The sequence below is a fragment of the Symphalangus syndactylus genome, chromosome 8, assembly GCF_028878055.3.
Source record: "Symphalangus syndactylus isolate Jambi chromosome 8, NHGRI_mSymSyn1-v2.1_pri, whole genome shotgun sequence".
In the NCBI taxonomy this organism is placed as follows: Eukaryota; Metazoa; Chordata; class Mammalia; order Primates; family Hylobatidae; genus Symphalangus; species Symphalangus syndactylus.
This window is the reverse complement of record NC_072430.2, coordinates 73,105,703-73,125,761: the sequence shown is the minus strand read 5'-3', so window position 1 is coordinate 73,125,761 and position 20,059 is coordinate 73,105,703. Positions and strand designations below refer to the sequence as shown.

At 37.5% G+C, this 20,059-nt stretch overlaps 1 protein-coding gene across 1 annotated transcript in view; it reads left to right on the top strand.

The window, feature by feature from the left end:
• LRP2 (LDL receptor related protein 2) overlaps positions 1-20,059 on the top strand; it is a 227,289-nt gene that overhangs the window by 98,124 nt on the left and 109,106 nt on the right. Inside the window, exons 18-30 of the mRNA XM_055289622.1 lie at positions 1,379-1,504; positions 2,387-2,517; positions 5,038-5,175; positions 5,580-5,861; positions 7,524-7,763; positions 8,963-9,082; positions 9,413-9,529; positions 11,152-11,529; positions 12,742-12,990; positions 14,200-14,411; positions 15,214-15,398; positions 16,433-16,661; positions 18,896-19,073. Of these exons, the coding sequence (XP_055145597.1) occupies positions 1,379-1,504; positions 2,387-2,517; positions 5,038-5,175; positions 5,580-5,861; positions 7,524-7,763; positions 8,963-9,082; positions 9,413-9,529; positions 11,152-11,529; positions 12,742-12,990; positions 14,200-14,411; positions 15,214-15,398; positions 16,433-16,661; positions 18,896-19,073 (2,585 nt within the window). The remainder of the gene's footprint in view (positions 1-1,378; positions 1,505-2,386; positions 2,518-5,037; positions 5,176-5,579; positions 5,862-7,523; positions 7,764-8,962; positions 9,083-9,412; positions 9,530-11,151; positions 11,530-12,741; positions 12,991-14,199; positions 14,412-15,213; positions 15,399-16,432; positions 16,662-18,895; positions 19,074-20,059) is intronic.

Here is a 20,059-nt window from a genome sequence, read left to right as displayed (position 1 = left end):
AAACTTGCTTAATCATTCAGTAGTTTTCAGAATAAAAAGTTTTTCAGACCACAAAGTTTCATGTTTTACCATTCTATCATTAGTGGTGCCAGACAAGGAAAGACAGAAGAGTTCACAGTATTCCTTTTTGGTTCCTACTTTTCTTATTTAAATATGTCTAACAGCTACTGTGTTTATTTAGAACAAATCTGAGCTATATGTTGTATATGAGTGGAATGATAAAAAAGATGGCTGCTAACTCACTAATGCCTGATTACCCAGGGAACATCCATCCCTATGTTTCCGTTAGGTATATAATCTCATCAGATCCCAAAGCTAGGTTGTGAAGGAGGTATGTATAAATACCCATTTTAGAGAGAATGAATCTAAGGCGCAGTGAGATAAAGTGACTTGTGAAAGGGCCCGCAGCTATTAGGCAACAGTCAGTATTCAAATTCCAGACCTGTCTGACTGGAATGCCTACGTGCCTAAAAAAGTCTGTTTGCTGCATCTGGAGCGTCTGCTTTAATTTTCTCTCTGTAAGATAATAAAAGAAACACATTTTAAAACTGATATTATTGATAAGAAATTTCATTGCCCTATAGTGAGTTAAACAGTTTATTTTTTTAATGAATTTGTCTTAACTCAAACTTTTGGCCTTTGGTTTTGAAAAACTGTTGAATTCCTTTCCTGATGATGTTTCGTTTAAAATGACATGAAGTAGTTACATTTCAGAAAGTTACATTTTGGAAAAGACTAATTTTGATTCCTCTGGATCCCATAAAAGAGAAAAAGGTGTTTTTTTTTTTGTTTTGTTTTTTGTTTTTTGTTTTGCCTCTAGACTTATCTTTTTCCCACTCTTTAGAATATTAAAACAATGCCTTGGGTCAGATACTGTTTGCATTGCGTTGATTTGGATGCTTTCTTCATCTGAGATTAATGGTTTCCTGCAAATTTATCAATTCCTTATGGAAGAATGACTAGAGGATCCTGAATGTTTAATCCAGAGAGAAAGAGATTGAAATCTGTTTTCTTGCTGTGCTCGTTGTTTATTATTTTATTTTAATAATGTGGAATATTTAATAGGTAACCTGAATTGTGTCTTGTTAGAGAATATGTTGGGTGACAATAGTTTTAGTTCCTGAAGTCTAAGACAGTGGTTCTCCTCTCTCAATGCCCATTTAAATGCCATTTGTATTTGTGACTTTGGTTACATGTTGATAACTAAATTTTAACGGAGAATTATGTCAGTTATACACTAAATTTGTTAAGCTCAATAGCATATAAAGAAAACGAAATTAATTGCAGTGTCTGGAGAATCTCTGTTTGTTCTAAATCTCTGGAAGTCATGTAGTTTGTCCCAGTGTTAACAGCCTTGATTTACTACTGCTTTTTCTAGGTATCTATTCTTCACTGATTGGTTCCGTCCTGCTAAAATTATGAGAGCATGGAGTGACGGATCTCACCTCTTGCCTATAGTAAACACTACTCTTGGATGGCCCAATGGCTTGGCCATCGATTGGGCGTAAGTAGGAATCATCATCCCAGATACTTAGTTCCCTTTTACTGCAGAACACATAATGAGGCAGGTTGGGTGATATGATGGAGTAAGGAAACTGGTACTGCTTGCCCTTGCGGAATTTTAAATAATTAATTGGTGATGGGAGAAGGATATTGAATAAGAACACAAAGAACATAAACATAGTTGGCCAGCTACTGCTGGGGTGAAAGCTAATTAATTCATGAGTATTCTGAGAAAATTACTAGAGAAAGCTGAATGATGAGATTTAGAGGAAACTCAAGATGGGGGAGGTGGGTCCCAAGCCCCATTTGAAGTAGGGTACAGATTTGATGAACTGTAGGCAGTGTGTAATTTCTTACAGGGAGCATCTTGAGTTTAGGAAATCTTTGGAGTCAATCAACAAATGCACATTTGCTTACATGCACTTTGGGAGAACTTTAAAAGTATAAGATATGGTTCTCAAGAAATTGATGATCTATCTAGGAATATAGGAAAAGGAATACAGTAAATAAGCTTATAAAGATGAAATGCCAAAGTAACTTATGGGAGAAAAAAAGGGAAGAAATATATTTAACCTTTTAAACATAGATTACTACCAATGTTTTTCTTAACTTGTGATTTCACAAGGAGAAAATAAAATTTCTGGCTCAAAGACAGCAACATTTTAAGTTTTCTAAGACAATTGATTGAAAGCCACTTCATGAAAAGTAGCTATCTCTTTCTGGGGGACATAAAACAATTAAATTTTTAATGAATATAATTTAAATTTTAAAAACTTTGTTTAATAAATGTGTCAGCTGACCCTACTGTTTTTGAATGCCCTTTGTGTAAAAGGTGCTCTGATAGTTTTTGGATAAGAGATAACTAAATATTTTATTATTTTAGTGCTTCACGATTGTACTGGGTAGATGCCTATTTTGATAAAATTGAGCACAGCACCTTTGATGGTTTAGACAGAAGAAGACTGGGCCATATAGAGCAGATGACACATCCATTTGGACTTGCCATCTTTGGAGGTATGTTTTAAAGCAATAAAACTATGTATTGTTTTTATACATTGCAAGTTACAACAATAAACTCATCCTCATGTGTCATTCTCACAACCCCAGAAAAGCTGGCCACTTTAAAATGAACAAATTTAAAGTGGTGCTATTATATAAAGACAAAACATTTGGTTTGTTGATGGTGTATTTCATTTTTGGAGTGTGATTTTTGTTTTGCATATATTTGTATAATATTGACAATGTATATGGGTATAGCACTTTGTAGATTACATTATATAATTCAACATCCCAAGTACTTAGTTATACAAGTATCACATGAGGAAACAGTAAATTACTGCCTTCATTTTCAAGAATAAAACAGTAAGAGCTGTTTATAGTAATCATTGTAGCATTTCATTATTCTCCAGTGTTTGTAAGAATCTCATTAGAAATCCTTGTGGAAAAAACGATTGCACATATTCATCAACTATATGTTCACTGAATGACTTTGAAATTTTTATTCAAAATGTTGGAGAACTGACATCATCCTTGTTTTATAGAAGTGTTAGGTTATGCTTTATGAAGAACAGCAAAACATAATTGTTTTTTCATCAACTTATCCAAATAATTTCATGCTACTAGTGAAGATTGCTGGGAAGCATGATTTCTGGGGAACTACAGTCACAATGAGCACAGCGAATGCTTGCCTGTCTTCTCAGCTCCTCATTTGAGTGCACGCATGCTGTTGTGAGTTGAGTTGCTGGGAGTAAGAATGTAGCCTGGTACCATGAAACAGGTGGTTTGCTTAGTATTGAAAACAGGAGCTCTGTGAATGGTTGTATAGCTTGTGCACTGCGTAAAAATGCCAGGCCAAGAGGGTGAGGAGAGACTGAAATCTATCCTGGGTCTGTTTGACAAACCATGATTACTCCAGTTAGAGGGGTCATGTATTGTTTAAGTCTACCAAAAGCCCTGTGTATATGCTAGTTGTGTCCCTGGTTGAAACCTCCTACTTTGAATAATTAACATAGTGCTTGAAAAGACTAGACACTCACTATAAATCAAAGACTTTCTCACGTGCATAGGATGTATGTGTGGAATGAATAGTTAGTAAGTATATTGCATATCTTGTCCTGCTGTCTGTTTATCTGTGGAGGAGTGTGTGGTATTTAAAAAATGCTCATGGGATTTTTGATGAGTTAATTATAAATACTCCTCCCGTCCCCCTCCCACCGCTGCCATCCATTTACTCCCTTTTCAGTAATGATGTCAGACACATGCTATTTGCTGTCACATAGAAACATTATAAAAATGTTGAATTTTCTCTGCTCTGGGCTGGGATGTTTTGGGATTCAAGAAAATGTAGTTTTAGTATCTTCTGGTTTCATCAGTATGAAAAAAATTTGAATGCATACCCATGAGGACAACACAACATTCCCAAAATAGCAATAATTATTTATTTATTTCAACATTGCCATTTATTGTGAGCTTCTTTTGGAAAGTTCTTTTGTTGTGCAACACCATAGAAATTGTGTACCTTTTTACTAAAGGGCTAGATCTTCTTGATTGTGCACCACGCAGAACTAAAAGATTTATTAAACTCCTTACTTATCTAAGTATATTAGGATGCCTTTGTGAGTAGTGAGACTGGGGTTGCCAGTCTCTAGAAAGATTTAGGGAGTCCAATGACTGATTGGTCATTGATTAGACCACAGATAATGAAATTGGTCAAATAAAATTTATGACATCTTAAGCATTTTCTGATTAATTAGGGTTTTCTAGTTAAGCTATCCTTAAAGAGAAAATCCACATTGATACAATTCTTTCTTTTAAAAATACATGTTTATTTTCCTGCTGCAGTAGGTAATGTAAAGTGAACATGATTAAATTTTTGTTGTTTAGAATCTTACGTCGCCTCTCTCTTACCATTCTGAGCATCATGGAACATTAGTAGTGTGGTTGTAGGTGAATGCACACTTGTGTTGAGATTTTTATTGATCCTCAAACATACACTGAAAGTTCCTTTTTGGGCTAGACCTGTACTTTTCCTTCTCAACAGCTTCTCATTTAAGTCAAGGGAAAAAAATACAATTTAAGCGCTCTCATTAAAATATAGAATATGAACTGTTTGACCTGGGAAGGATCTCAGGAATGATTGAGACTGTCTCCTTCACACAGTGTAGTATTTGCCTAAGAGCACTTAGCAGGTGAGTGCTTTAGTGGATGCAGACCTATGAGGCCTCATTTCGTGCTCTGTAGAAGAATTATCCGATTCTTATTTTCACTATTACCTATGCAGAACTAAATCCAATTGCTACTAAATGCCATCATAAAACTCCATATGTGATTGCCTGAACCTGAACCCTAGTATTATTAACATATAGACTTCCACAGAGCATTACTAGGAAAATGGTTAGAGAAACATATTACAGATATTTATGGGGGAGATGACCATATTTGCAAGAAGCATACAAGCCTATTGCATTTTCTCAAGTGATTTATTTATGAGTTAGCTGTGACTGAAAATACTAATCTACCCATGTTTCGTCTCAGAGTATTTATTTTTTACTGACTGGAGACTGGGTGCCATTATTCGAGTCAGGAAAGCAGATGGTGGAGAAATGACAGTTATCCGAAGTGGCATTGCTTACATACTGCATTTGAAATCGTATGATGTCAACATCCAGACTGGTGAGTGAGATTGCCCAGTTTTGTTTTGTTTTTTGTTTTTTTTTTTTGTATGGGTTTATTTATTTGTTATAGTGGCTCCTGTTTTCTTTAAGTACTTATTACTTAAAGGTCTAGCTCCTGGTAGTTTTATATTCTTGTCGTTCACATAATCTAAGAGTGTAAGACTTTAAATCTCTGTTCAATGCTGCTAGCCTTAAACATGTTGTCAGCAAAAACACATTTTGGGACTTTTCCTTACCTAAGTAGAGTGTTGTATTTGGCGGGTTGATTTCCAAGAGGAAGCTACTTTTTAGTATTGGGTCTGAAAAATGTTTTGTCCTGTTTGTTTTCCTTCACAAATCAAACCTGTGACCCATGTAGTGAAAATGTACATGACTGACTCCCTCGGGGCTTTGCTTTTGCAGGTTCTAATGCCTGTAATCAACCCACGCATCCTAACGGTGACTGCAGCCACTTCTGCTTCCCTGTGCCAAATTTCCAGCGAGTGTGTGGGTGCCCTTATGGAATGAAGCTGGCTTCCAATCACTTGACATGCGAGGGGGACCCAACAAATGAACCACCCACGGAGCAGTGTGGCTTATTTTCCTTCCCTTGTAAAAATGGCAGATGTGTGCCCAATTACTATCGCTGTGATGGAGTCGATGATTGTCATGATAACAGTGATGAGCAACTATGTGGCACACTTAGTAAGTAGCTATGCACTGGCGATATTTCCTGGGATGAATAGAGTAGAGGTGGGCTTTAAAGAAAATAAATAAAAGCTTGGGCTATTTATATGGGAAAAATATCTTTTAGAATTTCAGATTCTTAACATGTACTTTGAAGGCTTTTAGGAAGCTAAGCAAGAAATTTCATTCATAATGTTATGGATGGTTTCTAGCCTTGATTTAGACTATCTTCAACAATTTTTTTCTTTGACATTGGCTGTTTGGACCAATGCAGTCATTATATCTTGGCAAACTCCTCAAAAAGTCAAATCGAAATAAACTAGATCTGGGCCAGGCAAGGTGGCTCATGCCTGTAATCCCAGCACTTTGGGAGGCTAAGACAGGAGGATTGCTTGAGTCCAGAAGTTTGAGACTAGCCTGGGAAACATGACAAAACCCGGTCTCTACAAAAAAATATAAAATTACAAATAGCTGGGACTATTACAAAATACAAAATTACAAAATACAAAAAAACAAAATTACAAGTAGCTGGGACTACAGGCACATGCCACAACACTCAGCTAATTTGTATTTTGTATTTTCACAAAATTTGTAAAATACAAAAATTTGTACTTGGGAGGCTGAGGTGGAAGAGTTGCTTGAGCTAGGGAGGTTGAGGCTGCAGTTAGCCAAGACTGTGCCACTGTACTTCAGCCTGTGCAACAGAGTGAAGCCCTGCCTCAAAACAATAAACAAACAAACAACAACAACAACAAAAACCAGAAATAAACTAGACCTAACCTTTAGCAACCGAGAGAATAGTATCACAGAATAACTACTTGCAATCATAGCCTTTGGAAAATCTCATGTGTTATATTCCTTTCCACCCATGTTAGAGTACAATAAATTAACAACGAAATGGTGGTCTTAACCTTTATATTCTTCTTTTGATGGTAATCTAGTCTATATAGTTTGAGGCCTAATAAACACTACTGCAGAAGGCAAAAATATTACATTCAAATTAAAAAAAAGATAGAAGACAGTTGAAATCTCAGAAATCTCTATCAAGGTGAAGTTAATACTAATAATAACCTTTCTTTTGGAGAGAAAGAGGAGTGACAGATTTGAAAGAATAAAGTGCTCACTTGTACATTTTTCTGAAACTTCTTAAATTTTCATCTTTTTTGTGTATTATCTTCTTGTTTCTAAGAGCACAACATTTTACCTTAATATTTTATCTATTTGCACTTTTCATATGACATATTTTCAAGCTTTCTATAGTCTGAATTTGAAATTGTGGTTGGAGGAAGTAACAGCTTGAAAGTTAAGGATGAGCTTTAGATTCAATCCAACCAGAGCATGACTCATAGGCAGGTTCCTAAATCTCTCAAAGCCTCAATTTCCTTATCTGTAAAATGCAGACAATTATATGTGCTTTATAGTATTCTTGTGAGGATTTAAAGAGAACTTATATGATGTGTGTGTGTGCATAATTTAGAAAAATGCCTTTTCTATGATAAATACCAAATAAATGCCAGCCAATAATGATGTTAATGATGATGACATCACTTGGTGAACATTTCTCCTTATTATATACAATGCCTCCATTAAAAAAAGGTGAAGTGAGCCTTTGTAAGGCAAGAACTCATTTAAAAGGCTGTAAAAACAAATGTCTTCATGACCAGTTTGTTACTATTGTAGATAATACCTGTTCATCTTCGGCGTTCACCTGTGGCCATGGGGAGTGCATTCCTGCACACTGGCGCTGTGACAAACACAACGACTGTGTGGATGGCAGTGATGAGCACAACTGCCCCACTCACGCACCTGCTTCCTGCCTTGACACCCAATACACCTGTGATAATCACCAGTGTATCTCAAAGAACTGGGTCTGTGACACAGACAATGATTGTGGGGATGGATCTGATGAAAAGAACTGCAGTAAGTTTTGAGCTGGTTTCTCTTGGTTGGTCAGCCTCGTAAATAGACTTCAACAACCAAACAGCCTTGCATTCTTTCCTCTAAGGCTCATGCAATTTTCATCGTCTCTTTAGTACTTCTATTCCACTTGTCAGTCTGTATCGATAGGTTATAAGAACAAAGGCATGTACCTGCACATGGGATGCTTAGAGTCCACCTACAAGTATTGAGTTCTATGGAAGCAAAGCAAGGACTGCCTCTGATGCCAAACAGTTCAATTCAGACAGGAATTGAAAAAGTGAAAATCCCTCAGCTTTTATATATTTAAATATTTTTATATATTTAAACATATTTATATATTTAAAACAATATTAAAAGTCATATAGACATATCCAGACCTTTGGCTATTGATGTTTCTTTTTCATTTGGTACAAGCAAAAAGACATCAAAATAAAGAGGCACAAAAAATTTAAATTTCCATTGATCTTATCCACCTGTTTTCCATCTTGCCAGTTCTGCTTTCCTTTAGCTTGTTGTTTTATTTCATGTCTTCAGTAACAGTTTAAGATGGAGCAAAGTTCCCTGGGCTAAGTTCTAGTCCTGGTTGCATGACTAGGCAAGTCACTATCATTCGGAATAGATGAGCTTTAAGATCCCTTCAAGCTTTCATACCCTATAAGTCTGTATTTAATATAATTTCGTGTTGTGGGTGGGGCCAGCCACTGCATCTGACTCCGAGGCTATGGTCTTAACAGCAAGGTAGGACCCTGGTTTTTAGAATTGTTCTGTTTAGACTTTTAAATCCAGTTTTGGGGGTCTGTCTACACACTATTGCTACTAGGCATGTGGGTCATGCTGGTTTTGTTGCCTAATTGGGCTCCATTGCTTGGCTTTGGTCTGGAGTCATGGACTTCATAGTATTCATGAAATGTAGTCCCAGTCCAAGCACATGATGCTCACTTTCTAAATGTGGTCTATTTTCCAAGGTGTAATCACAGTTTCTGACTCTGCCCTGTAATCTTTTTATTCTCAATTCTAAAACCTATCCTAGTTTTGAGTTCTTCTGCTTAGCTGACTTTGATAGTGTGGCTGATTTGAAAGAATTTTGAACCCACGTACAATTGAGATAACTTCTGTAGCTATTTAGCCATTTTTAGTTTGACTCTGGTACTTGTTGCACAGGAAATAAACTTGTTGGTTTTGTTTTTGGATGACATTAGATTCGACAGAGACATGCCAACCTAGTCAGTTTAATTGCCCCAATCATCGATGTATTGACCTATCTTTTGTCTGTGATGGGGACAAGGATTGTGTTGATGGATCTGATGAGGTTGGTTGTGGTAAGTGCATTGCTTTTGTTTTTATTCACAGTGTTTATTTAGAAAAATCTCAGTGTTAACACATGGACACAGGGAGGGGAACATCACACACCGGGGCCTGTTGTGGAGTGGGGAGCTAGAGGAGGGATAGCATTAGGAGAAATACCTAACGTAGATGATGGGTTGATGGGTGCAGCAAACCACCATGGCACGTGTATACCTATGTAACAAACCTGCACGTTCTGCATATGGACTCCAGAACTTAAAGTATAACAACAAAAAAGAAAAATCTCAGTGTTTAGTCATTTTAGCCCTGAGCTAATTTCTAATGCTTTTCTCTTTCATTCTTAGTATTAAACTGTACTGCTTCTCAATTCAAGTGTGCCAGTGGGGATAAATGTATTAGCGTCACAAATCGTTGTGATGGTGTTTTTGATTGCAGTGACAACTCGGATGAAGCAGGCTGTCGTAAGTAACACATACCCAGTATGTTTCAGACAAAGGGGCCATTTCGTTTTTGCCAGTATTGATATTGATATTGCCACACATTTTCCCTAACTCAGACAAACTGGGGGAAAGTATCCTTAAAGGAATGCGGTATTGAACATACAGTAAAATTGAGTAGACATTGCCATATAATGTGTAATTAGAGAATCAAGTGGTTGTATAAATGGACACTTCAAATAGTCTCTTAGATGGGCTAAATATTTCTTAGATATTTTTGTTTTCATTTTTAGTTTTTCTTAGGACTTCTCACGTTATCAGGTTTAAACTTTTGAGGCTCTACTCCATATAAAGATATTTTACTGGTCTCTTTTAAGTTTCAGTAGAGAGGTCAAATCATGGTGTAGAAATGGTATGGAGCTGTATGTAGTATTGACTCTGATGAGTTCATTCTTTGTGCTATTATGTGTTGAATATCTGCTAAGATGTTATTTATGGCCTTTGTCCTTAGACTCTAGTAAGGAAGATTATAGAAGGCAAGAGACAATTAAGCAAGATAGACAGTTACAAGGGTCTCAGAAATGGCACAGATAAAATTCTATGGAGGTTCAGAGAAAAGAAATTTCTTCTAGTTGGAGGATTCAAGTAGGACTTCTTGCAATATAATTCTAATGGATCTATAATCTTCACAGACTGGAAACCTATACTCACGTGATTCGTTATTTGCCCACTTTTTGTTTTAAATGGATTTTAGACTTGCAAAAACTCATCAGTGAATTGATCATTTGTTTGAACAATGGTGTTTTAGACCATAAAAAGTAAGCTTTCATGAATTCTCCTCCTGCGTCAGAAAGGTAGTGTGTAAAGCCATGGATTGAAAAGAAAAGTTAAATAAAATGCTTATATACTTTATAGTTTGCACAACATCTAGAAATTCATAATCACTAATTTTCCTGTTTCACATTAAAAACATAAAATTCTGTGATGAGCTGAGGTTAAACTGTCAATTGCCGCTGGCTTGCTGTTGCCTCGTGAGATCCCTGGTAGAGAGTTTTGGTTTACCCTTGTCAAATAGGGAAGCAGTTTTTACCTATCTCTCCAGGATTGCTCGATGAATAGTGGAAAGTTTGCAAAGAATTGAATATTTACCATCACCTTTAGTTTACTTCGTGTGTGATGGTTTCATTAGATATAGTTCATCTGAGGGAAAATAATAACACCCAAGCATGATATTAAACACATGAAGTTCAAAGTAATCATAGCTATTTAAGCTCTATTGTAATGTTCTGGTGATTCTTTCATAGAAAGATAGATAAACTTTATTATTGAATCTGCAATTGGAAGAACATTAAAAACACAGGAATAGGAAACAGGATGTTCTTTTGACACAGGTGCTCATCTGCTAGTCAGCAGTTGTGCATTCTGTACTTCGTTTGTTGTCAGATACACTAGTTGCCACACAGAAATATTTCCATGTACTACAATGTGGGAGCAGACTCTGTATCATTTAGCCTTCAATATTAATTTGGTCATAGTCATTACTATAAACCTACTATTGGATCCAAAATCATTTCCTCTGAGGCTAGACTATAAAAGGGATCACAAATTACATTCATAAGCCGATTTCCCCTATGTTTTCCTTCTAGCAACCAGGCCTCCTGGTATGTGCCACTCAGATGAATTTCAGTGCCAAGAAGATGGTATCTGCATCCCGAACTTCTGGGAATGTGATGGGCATCCAGACTGCCTCTATGGATCTGATGAGCACAATGCCTGTGTCCCCAAGACTTGCCCTTCATCATATTTCCACTGTGACAACGGAAACTGCATCCACAGGGCATGGCTCTGTGATCGGGACAATGACTGCGGGGATATGAGTGATGAGAAGGACTGCCCTACTCAGCCCTTTCGCTGTCCTAGTTGGCAATGGCAGTGTCTTGGCCATAACGTCTGTGTGAATCTGAGTGTAGTGTGTGATGGCATCTTTGACTGCCCCAATGGGACAGATGAGTCCCCACTTTGCAGTAAGTTTCCTGACCACAGTTTACTGGCCATAAACTCATTCTGAACAGTAGCCTGGTGTGCATCACCATTGTCACAGTCACTGTGTAGCTTTGTAGGAAGGATTTCAGTTCCTCTATGAGTTCGCATCTGTGTAGGGGGTAACCATAATTGAATTCAAATCCATCACTATTGGATAATTTTCTGATTAAATCCTTTGTACTTGGTTATGTGTTTTTACTTCTTTTTATGTCTCTGTTTCAAAAAATGAGACTAAATTGAGGCCATTAGATTGTCAAATTAAATTTGGTTCTGTTGGTAATGTGCTCATTAATTTTTCTAACTTTAATATTTTCTAATTTCAATCAGAACTTTTCACAAAAAAATGAAGTCCAGGGATTTGTGTTGCTGTGATTAAAGTGCTGTGATTGGCATGTAATCCTAATTACTGTCATTTCTTTCTTTCCTCTTTAATCAATGCTCACTCTCAGATGAACCCCAGCCAGGTATGATTGTGAAGTATTTCAGATTCTTGTGATTTCATATGTGTTGTGTTTGTTCTGAAAATGTCCTGATTATATTAACTTACTTCCCTTTCTAATGCATGTTCTGTGTTATGACTCTTACAAATATGTTAGAGTACACATGGAAATAGAAGGCATTTGCATCCCCAGGCATGTGAACTGTCTTAGGGTGGCTTTAGGCATTTTCATTTTGACCCCGAAAGTAAGGCATGATGATATGTTATCGGATCTGTGTACTCTAATGTTTCAATGACCTTTCCCCTTTGATTTGCTCACTTCATAGATTTTCTGGTCTTTTCTCTTAAATGTTTGTCTATCTTCCATTTCTGTATAGATAGTAGAATTTCAGAGGAAGAAAATGAGAAACAATTTTAGGTGTCTTTGCATGCTCTATCAATGACACTTTTCTTCCTTGATGTCAACAATATTTTCCCAAGGGTTCCCATTGCATTAAATGGAGTTATACTATCGGGTTGTAGTGAAGAAGGTGATCGTACTCCAATGGATATGAAGGATGGTAAATCCTCAGGCAAATTAGAGCAAACCCTGAACAGCCTGTGGAACTCACCCAAGTGAATGCTGCACTTAGCTCTTGTCTGGGCATCATATTGAACGTGGCATGAGACTGCATAATAAATATTGCATAAGAGTGAATCAAAGAAGCAAAGATTCTTGATTTTCTTTTTTCATTATTCTCTTTCTTTTTTCTAGATGGGAACAGCTGCTCAGATTTCAATGGTGGTTGTACTCACGAGTGTGTTCAAGAGCCCTTTGGGGCTAAATGCCTATGTCCATTGGGATTCTTACTTGCCAATGATTCTAAGACCTGTGAAGACATAGATGAATGTGATATTCCAGGCTCTTGTAGCCAGCACTGTTACAATATGAGAGGTTCTTTCCGGTGCTCATGTGATACAGGCTACATGTTAGAAAGTGATGGGAGGACTTGCAAAGTTACAGGTAATTGCTGAACTAACCCTAGCCAGTTTATCAGCACATCCCAGAGCTTAAAATCAAATGGCACATGTAGGCATTTGACAATGTTGACTAGGAGTTAGATCGACTTGAATCCTGGAAAGATCATGCAATCTTTTTAAACCTCAATTTTTTGTGAGGATTAAATGGGGTAATACGCATTAAAATCTTGGTGTGTTTTGGAAAATAGAGGTTAAAACATATACAAGTCAATGATTTTTTAAGTATTTAAAATAATATCAAATGGCTTTTATATAATTTAAAATGACTTCTATATTATATTTAAGCATCTTTATATAATGCTTAATTGAATTAACCATTATTAATTCAATTTCTGCTATAAGAAAGTGATTTTTACTATGTATTAGGACATTGATTTAACCACTTTCAAAGTGACCAAATAGAGGAAGCTAAAACAAAAACAGAAAGTTTCTTTCTTTTACATGTAGTAGGAGTCTGGATGTCAGACAGTCCAGGGCAGGGGTTTGCTCTGTTATCCTTATCATGTGGCTCCAATGCTCCAGGCTTTAGCTTCTCTTAGGAAGTAGGAAAGGGAAAGAGAAAGTGGAAGGCAAGCAGCTTCCTTTTTAGAATGTGACCTGAAATTTGATTCGTAATTTCTACTCACATCCTATTGGTCAGAACTCAGTCATGTGGTCACTCCAAACTTCAATGGAGGGTGAGAAATGTCTCTGGCTGGAGAGTCTGTGCTAAGCTAAAACTTGGCATGCTTTATTACTAAAAAGAAAAAGAAGAGAGGGGGTGTTGGGAGAATTAGAACTCTCTACCATAGCTGAGGGCCTCAGAAAACAGAAATATTTAAGACGTGATTCCTGCCATCCAGAAGCCTACAATCTATTAAATAGTAAGGAAGATAAACAAAGTACAAAAATAAATACAGTAAAAGGAAGAATGTAAGCATAGTTTACTCTAGACTAGTATTTAGAAACACATTTAAATATAACCCAAGAAAGAGTCTATTTTAAGTACTCATGAAAACCAGCTAACTATTAAGGTTAAGAATGAAGTGATTAAAATCATTCTTATGGGGTATCCTCCCCTCCCCACCAACTTACTATAGTTTGGAATTACACCTTCTTTCTGTTACCAAAAGTATTGAATCAAAAGTTTTAAAGAGTTGTTTTGTGTTTTCTCCCAGTATCATTGACATTTTTGCATTTTTTTCTTGAACAGCATCTGAGAGTCTGCTGTTACTTGTGGCAAGTCAGAACAAAATTATTGCCGACAGTGTCACCTCCCAGGTCCACAATATCTATTCATTAGTCGAGAATGGTTCTTACATTGTAGCTGTTGATTTTGATTCAATTAGTGGTCGTATCTTTTGGTCTGATGCAACTCAGGGTAAAACCTGGAGTGCGTTTCAAAATGGAACGGACAGAAGAGTGGTAAGTACATTTCTGTTGACCTTTGGCCCAGCTAGTTCCTCGTCTTGGGTCTGTTTGCTGTTATTCACCAGTGAGAGGAGGCCCTACCTCATCTGGGTAGCTCTCATGGTACCTTCTGGGCCACATCACACCCAAGAGACTTGGGTGTTCATAACTACGAATTTATGGCTGTTTTAGATAGGAGGGTGGCCTCTGAATGCAGATGCATGATTCTGAATTCCAGGTCAGGTGATGCAGAGACCTCACAACGTCTTTACGGTTCCTTTTGCAGTCTTTTCTTGTGGATGAGAGCAGAGGAAAATGCAGGAAAGTTAAGGGGTTGCTTTTCTTAGCTTTAATTTAGTGATATTTCTCAATCCATCTCCCAGAATTTCAGTTTCTTGGCTCCTGATAGTTACATTTCCTCTGCCTCTTAGAACTTTATTTTGTAATTATTGGTGCTTAATTAATAGAGGTATTATTCTTTGCATGCAAACACTATAACGTTTTGTAATGTTGCCAACTAAGCAAATGGATAGAGCTTTTTCTTAATTTTAAAAACTTTTGAAACCAAAACGAAACTATGCACTAACCCAACAATGAAGCTATCTTAGAATATTTAGTGTGACAAAATCTTATATACTTTTCTCAGAAAACCCTACTCTTGATTTGGTGGTTAGCTACACGAGGGGACAAAATTTTCTAATCGCCACAAGTAATTATAGGACAAGTTAGATGGTTTAATCTAGATTTTTATATAATATCCATGTTTGCATTCATTTATTTGCTCTAGAATTCACTCTTTATTCCCTTTTGTCTTTAGGTATTTGACAGTAGCATCATCTTGACTGAAACTATTGCAATAGATTGGGTAGGTCGTAATCTGTACTGGACAGACTATGCTTTGGAAACAATTGAAGTCTCCAAAATTGATGGGAGCCACAGGACTGTGCTGATTAGTAAAAACCTAACAAATCCAAGAGGACTAGCGTTAGATCCCAGAATGAAGTAAGACTTTTTTTTTTTAATTATGTTGCCTTGACACGGTTATGATGAGGGAAACACAACAATAACATGATGTAGCTAATATGCATGTTGCTGATATGCAAAATTTAAAATGATCCCTTGTTTAAACATGGTAGGTGTCCAACTGGGTGTGGCTATCTCTCCTTCATCTGAATCACCCTCTTCATAAAGTACATAAGAGCAATTGTTGTTGACTTTATTTTAAGATCACATTGATTTATTAGCTTGGCAATACAATTTTTGAAATGTCATATAATTAAAAATTAAGTTTCTAATTACTGCATGCAGTAATAGTCCATAGAGGGGCCAGTTTGATGTAACTTTGATAACTCATGATTATACAACAAAAAAGCTGGATTTTTCTGCTTCAGTTTTATGTTGTTTATTAGAGTTCCCTTTTAAGTCATATAAGGAAGGCAGTTTTTGCTTGCTGGTCCTGAAGGGAAGATAGAGAAATTCTCCCATGTGTTTGGAAATCTTTGAGGATTTCTTTCCCTGAATTTACTTATATTTTATAACTTAGATTCTTTTCTGCAGGACGGTAAATTAGGCAAGTTATGTTCAATGTGATGTTGACTTTCTAGATATTGTAAAGTATTACACACCACTGAAATTTATGATGAATCCCTGATGAAGAATAAATTGATTTCCTTATCTAAAAACATGACAGGGTAGACAAACAAGGACAGATGGATTTTTCTGGATTAACTATTTGTGGATTATAAACAAACATGAATTGGCATTGAGACATTTCAATGTCATTATGTACTACGTTATGACATTATGTATTATATGTTTTATGAACATTATAAAAATACCCAGATGGGTTGTGATTGTGTTATGACAGTTTTACTTTCTGACACTTAGAGGAAATAATAAACTTTGTGAATATATTCTGAACCAGAGATGATTTATTTTAAGCAGGGCATAAACAGGATGTTGTGTTATTTAAAATGACAGTTATTTTTAATATTTAAATACGTCCCCTCCAATTGGTAACTCATTTCCTTTCCCAGTGAGCATCTACTGTTCTGGTCTGACTGGGGCCACCACCCTCGCATCGAGCGAGCCAGCATGGACGGCAGCATGCGCACTGTCATTGTCCAGGACAAGATCTTCTGGCCCTGCGGCTTAACTCTTGACTACCCCAACAGACTGCTCTACTTCATGGACTCCTATCTTGATTACATGGACTTTTGTGATTATAATGGACACCATCGGAGACAGGTGATAGCCAGTGATTTGGTAAGTTGGTGGTGAGGAAAACCAAATTAAAACTACAGTCGTGGATAGGTAGAAATCAGACGAGTATCAGAAAAGCTAAGAAATTAATTTTTGTGTCATAGACATTGTCAGGTCAATCCAGGAAATACCAGCAACAGTGAGAGGCAGTCTATCCCATATGACTACCGGAAAATGATTATTTTCATTCCAGTTCATGGTCAGATTGTGCCATATCCAGGAAGGATTTTTATAGCTCGTGTGATTTAGTTGAGCTGTAGATGTGAATCTGTTGCTTCTGTACCTTTAAAAATTGTGTCAAGTGGCCGGGCGCAGTGGCTCACGCATGTAACCCCAGCACTTTGGGAGGCCGAGATGGGTGGATCATCTGAGGTCAGGAGTTTGAGACCAGCCTGGCCAACATGGTGAAATCTCATCTCTACTAAAAATACAAAAATTAGCCAGTGTGGTAGCACATGCCTATAGTTTCAGCTACTTGGGAAGCTGAGACAGGAAAATTGCTTGAACCTGGGAGGCAGAGGTTGCAGTGAGCTGAGATTGCATCATTGCACTCCAGCCTAGGTGACAGAGCGAGACTCCATCTCAAAAAAAAAAAATTTTTTTTTCAAGCAAAAATTTGTAACTTAACTTGGCCAGGCACATTGTCTCACATCTGTAATCCTAGCACTTTGGGAGGCTGAGGTTGGTGGATCGTTTGAGCCCAGGAGTTCAAGACCAGCCTGGGTAACATGGCAAAACCCAATTTCTACAAAAAAATACAAAAATTAGCCTGGCATGGTGGTGTGTGCCTATAGTCCCAACTACTTGGGAGGCTGAGGTGGGAGGATTGCCTGAGCCCAGGGAGGTCAAGGCTGTAGTGAGCTGTGATTGTGCCACTGCACTCCAGCCTGGGTGACAGAGTGAGACCCTGTTTTAAAAAAAAAAAAATAACTAGATTTATATTTCTCAGTCCTGTTCTTTATGTAATATTTTTTATTCAATAAATTCTGTTGAATTTATTTTCACAAGTTAAATGGGAAAATAAAGAAAATAGATATTTTATCAAAGAGCTGTTATTGACCCCCATTAAAAATAGGAATGCTTTTACACTGTTGGTGGGAGTGTAAATTAGTTCAACCATTGTGGAAGACAGTGTGGCAATTCCTCAGCGATCTAGAACCAGAAATACCATTTGACCCAGCTATCCCATTACTGGGTATATACCCAAAGGATTATGAATCATTCTACTATAAAGACACATGCACGCATATGTTATTGCAGCACTATTTACAATAGCAAAGACTTGGAACTAACACAAATGCCCATTAATGATAGACATGTATATCATGGAATACTATGCAGCCATAAAAAAGAATGAGTTCATGTCCTTTGCAGGGATATGGATGAAGCTGGAAACCGTCATTTTCAGCAAACTAACACAAGAACAGAAAACCAAACACCACATGTTCTCACTCATAAGTGGGAGTTGCACAATGAGAACACATGGACACAGGATGGGGAACATCACACACTGGGGCCTGTCAGTGGGTGGGGGCAAGGGGAGGGAGAGCATTAGGACAAATACCTAATGCATGTGAGGGTTAAAACCTAGATGATGGGTTGATGGGTGCAGCAAACCACCATGGCACATGTATACCTATGTAACAAACCTGCACATTCTGCACATGTATCCCAGAACTTAAAGTAAAATAAAAAATAAAAAATAATTTAAAAAAGAGAAAAAATTGCCATTGTATAGTTGCTGTGACTTGAAGGAAAGATGCACCTAAACTATAACAGATTGATGTGAATCAGTGAGTGGCAGCACAAGACAGTGGAAATAGCAGGCACAAGGGTGCTGATGATGGAGTGAGGGCTGGGGTGTGGGAGTGGGAGATGAGGAGTCTCTAAGCTCTCTAGCTCCATCTAACTTTTAACTAGTAGGTGATCCTGATACGTCACCTTGCTTTTTGTGCTTCAGTTTTGTTTTCATTTGTAAAATAGATGCCCAGTGTAATTACCAAGACAAGCATAAAGAGTAAATGACACGTGTATGTGAAAGGCTCTTGAATGGTTTAGTGGGATATAGGATGAATTGTGTATTTTTTGCCACTCTTTTGCACAATGACTTCCTTGTGTTTTTATTAAATAATGACATGCTAAAGAAAACCATCTTCTTGAGCAGATATCCTCTTCGACTCAGTGCACCTTGGCTTTGATTTTTGGATGAGGTCTCACTGTTCTCTTCTGCCTCACAGATTATACGGCATCCCTATGCCCTAACTCTCTTTGAAGACTCTGTGTACTGGACTGACCGTGCTACTCGTCGGGTTATGCGAGCCAACAAGTGGCATGGAGGGAACCAGTCAGTTGTAATGTATAATATTCAGTGGCCCCTTGGGATTGTTGCGGTTCATCCTTCGAAACAACCAAATTGTGAGTGATACAGAGAAACATCCTGCCTGGGAGTAGCTTGGAAAACACTGACCCTGGGAATGCTAAATGCACACTGTTACAGACCCATTTATTTGGGCAATACATTTTCCTTTTCTCTTTACAAACCACCCCACTATATACTTTCCCCAGTCCTGACATTGACATTACTTTTACTTACCATGGAAAATTCAAACCTAGGATATAGTAACAGCACATCTGAATTATATCATTTCAACATTTGGCTGCTACTTCTGTGACCCTCACATGAGTCTCCGTTTCCTCAGCTGACAAATGGAGTACAGACCAGATAGTGCCTTCGATCCTCTTACCGCTACCACTCTGATTGAAAGCAGCTTACTTTTAGGACTAGTTTATTATGGCACCACTGCCTTCTAGGTGCTCTGCTGTAGCCAGCACGAGTTGTCCTAAAGTGCATGGTATGGGTGGTTAGGTGAAAGATTTGGCGTCCGTACTGTTCTTTCTGGTGGGAGAGGGAGATAAGTCACTTCATCTTCACTTAATCCTCTCTCCTCAAAACTCTCCAATTGTTTGTCACACCCTTCAGCATGTGGCCGCTGCTATTTCCCTGCTCTGTTCTCCCACTCGCTGTTGCCACATTGGATTTCATTATGGTGCAAAAGCACAGCAGGTGACTCCCGCCTCTCAGCTTCAGCGCTAGCTCATCCCTCTGCCCGGAACATCTCTCTTCCAGATCTCTGCATGAGTTGCTTCGTGTGCCATTTAGGATTCTACCCAAATGTCACTTTCTCAGAGAGACCCTCATTGACCACTCTACCTAAAATAGCCACCCCCTCATAATTCTTTTGCTCTTTACCCTCATGTTCTGAAATCTCTCTCTCTCTCTCTGAGTTTAGTTCTGTTTCTTTTTGCTCGAATATATACTCCACTTTTATAGCATCCCCAGTGCTTAGAATGGTGTTTGGTATACCTACCATTTTTCTGGTGAATGAATGGATTAATAATCT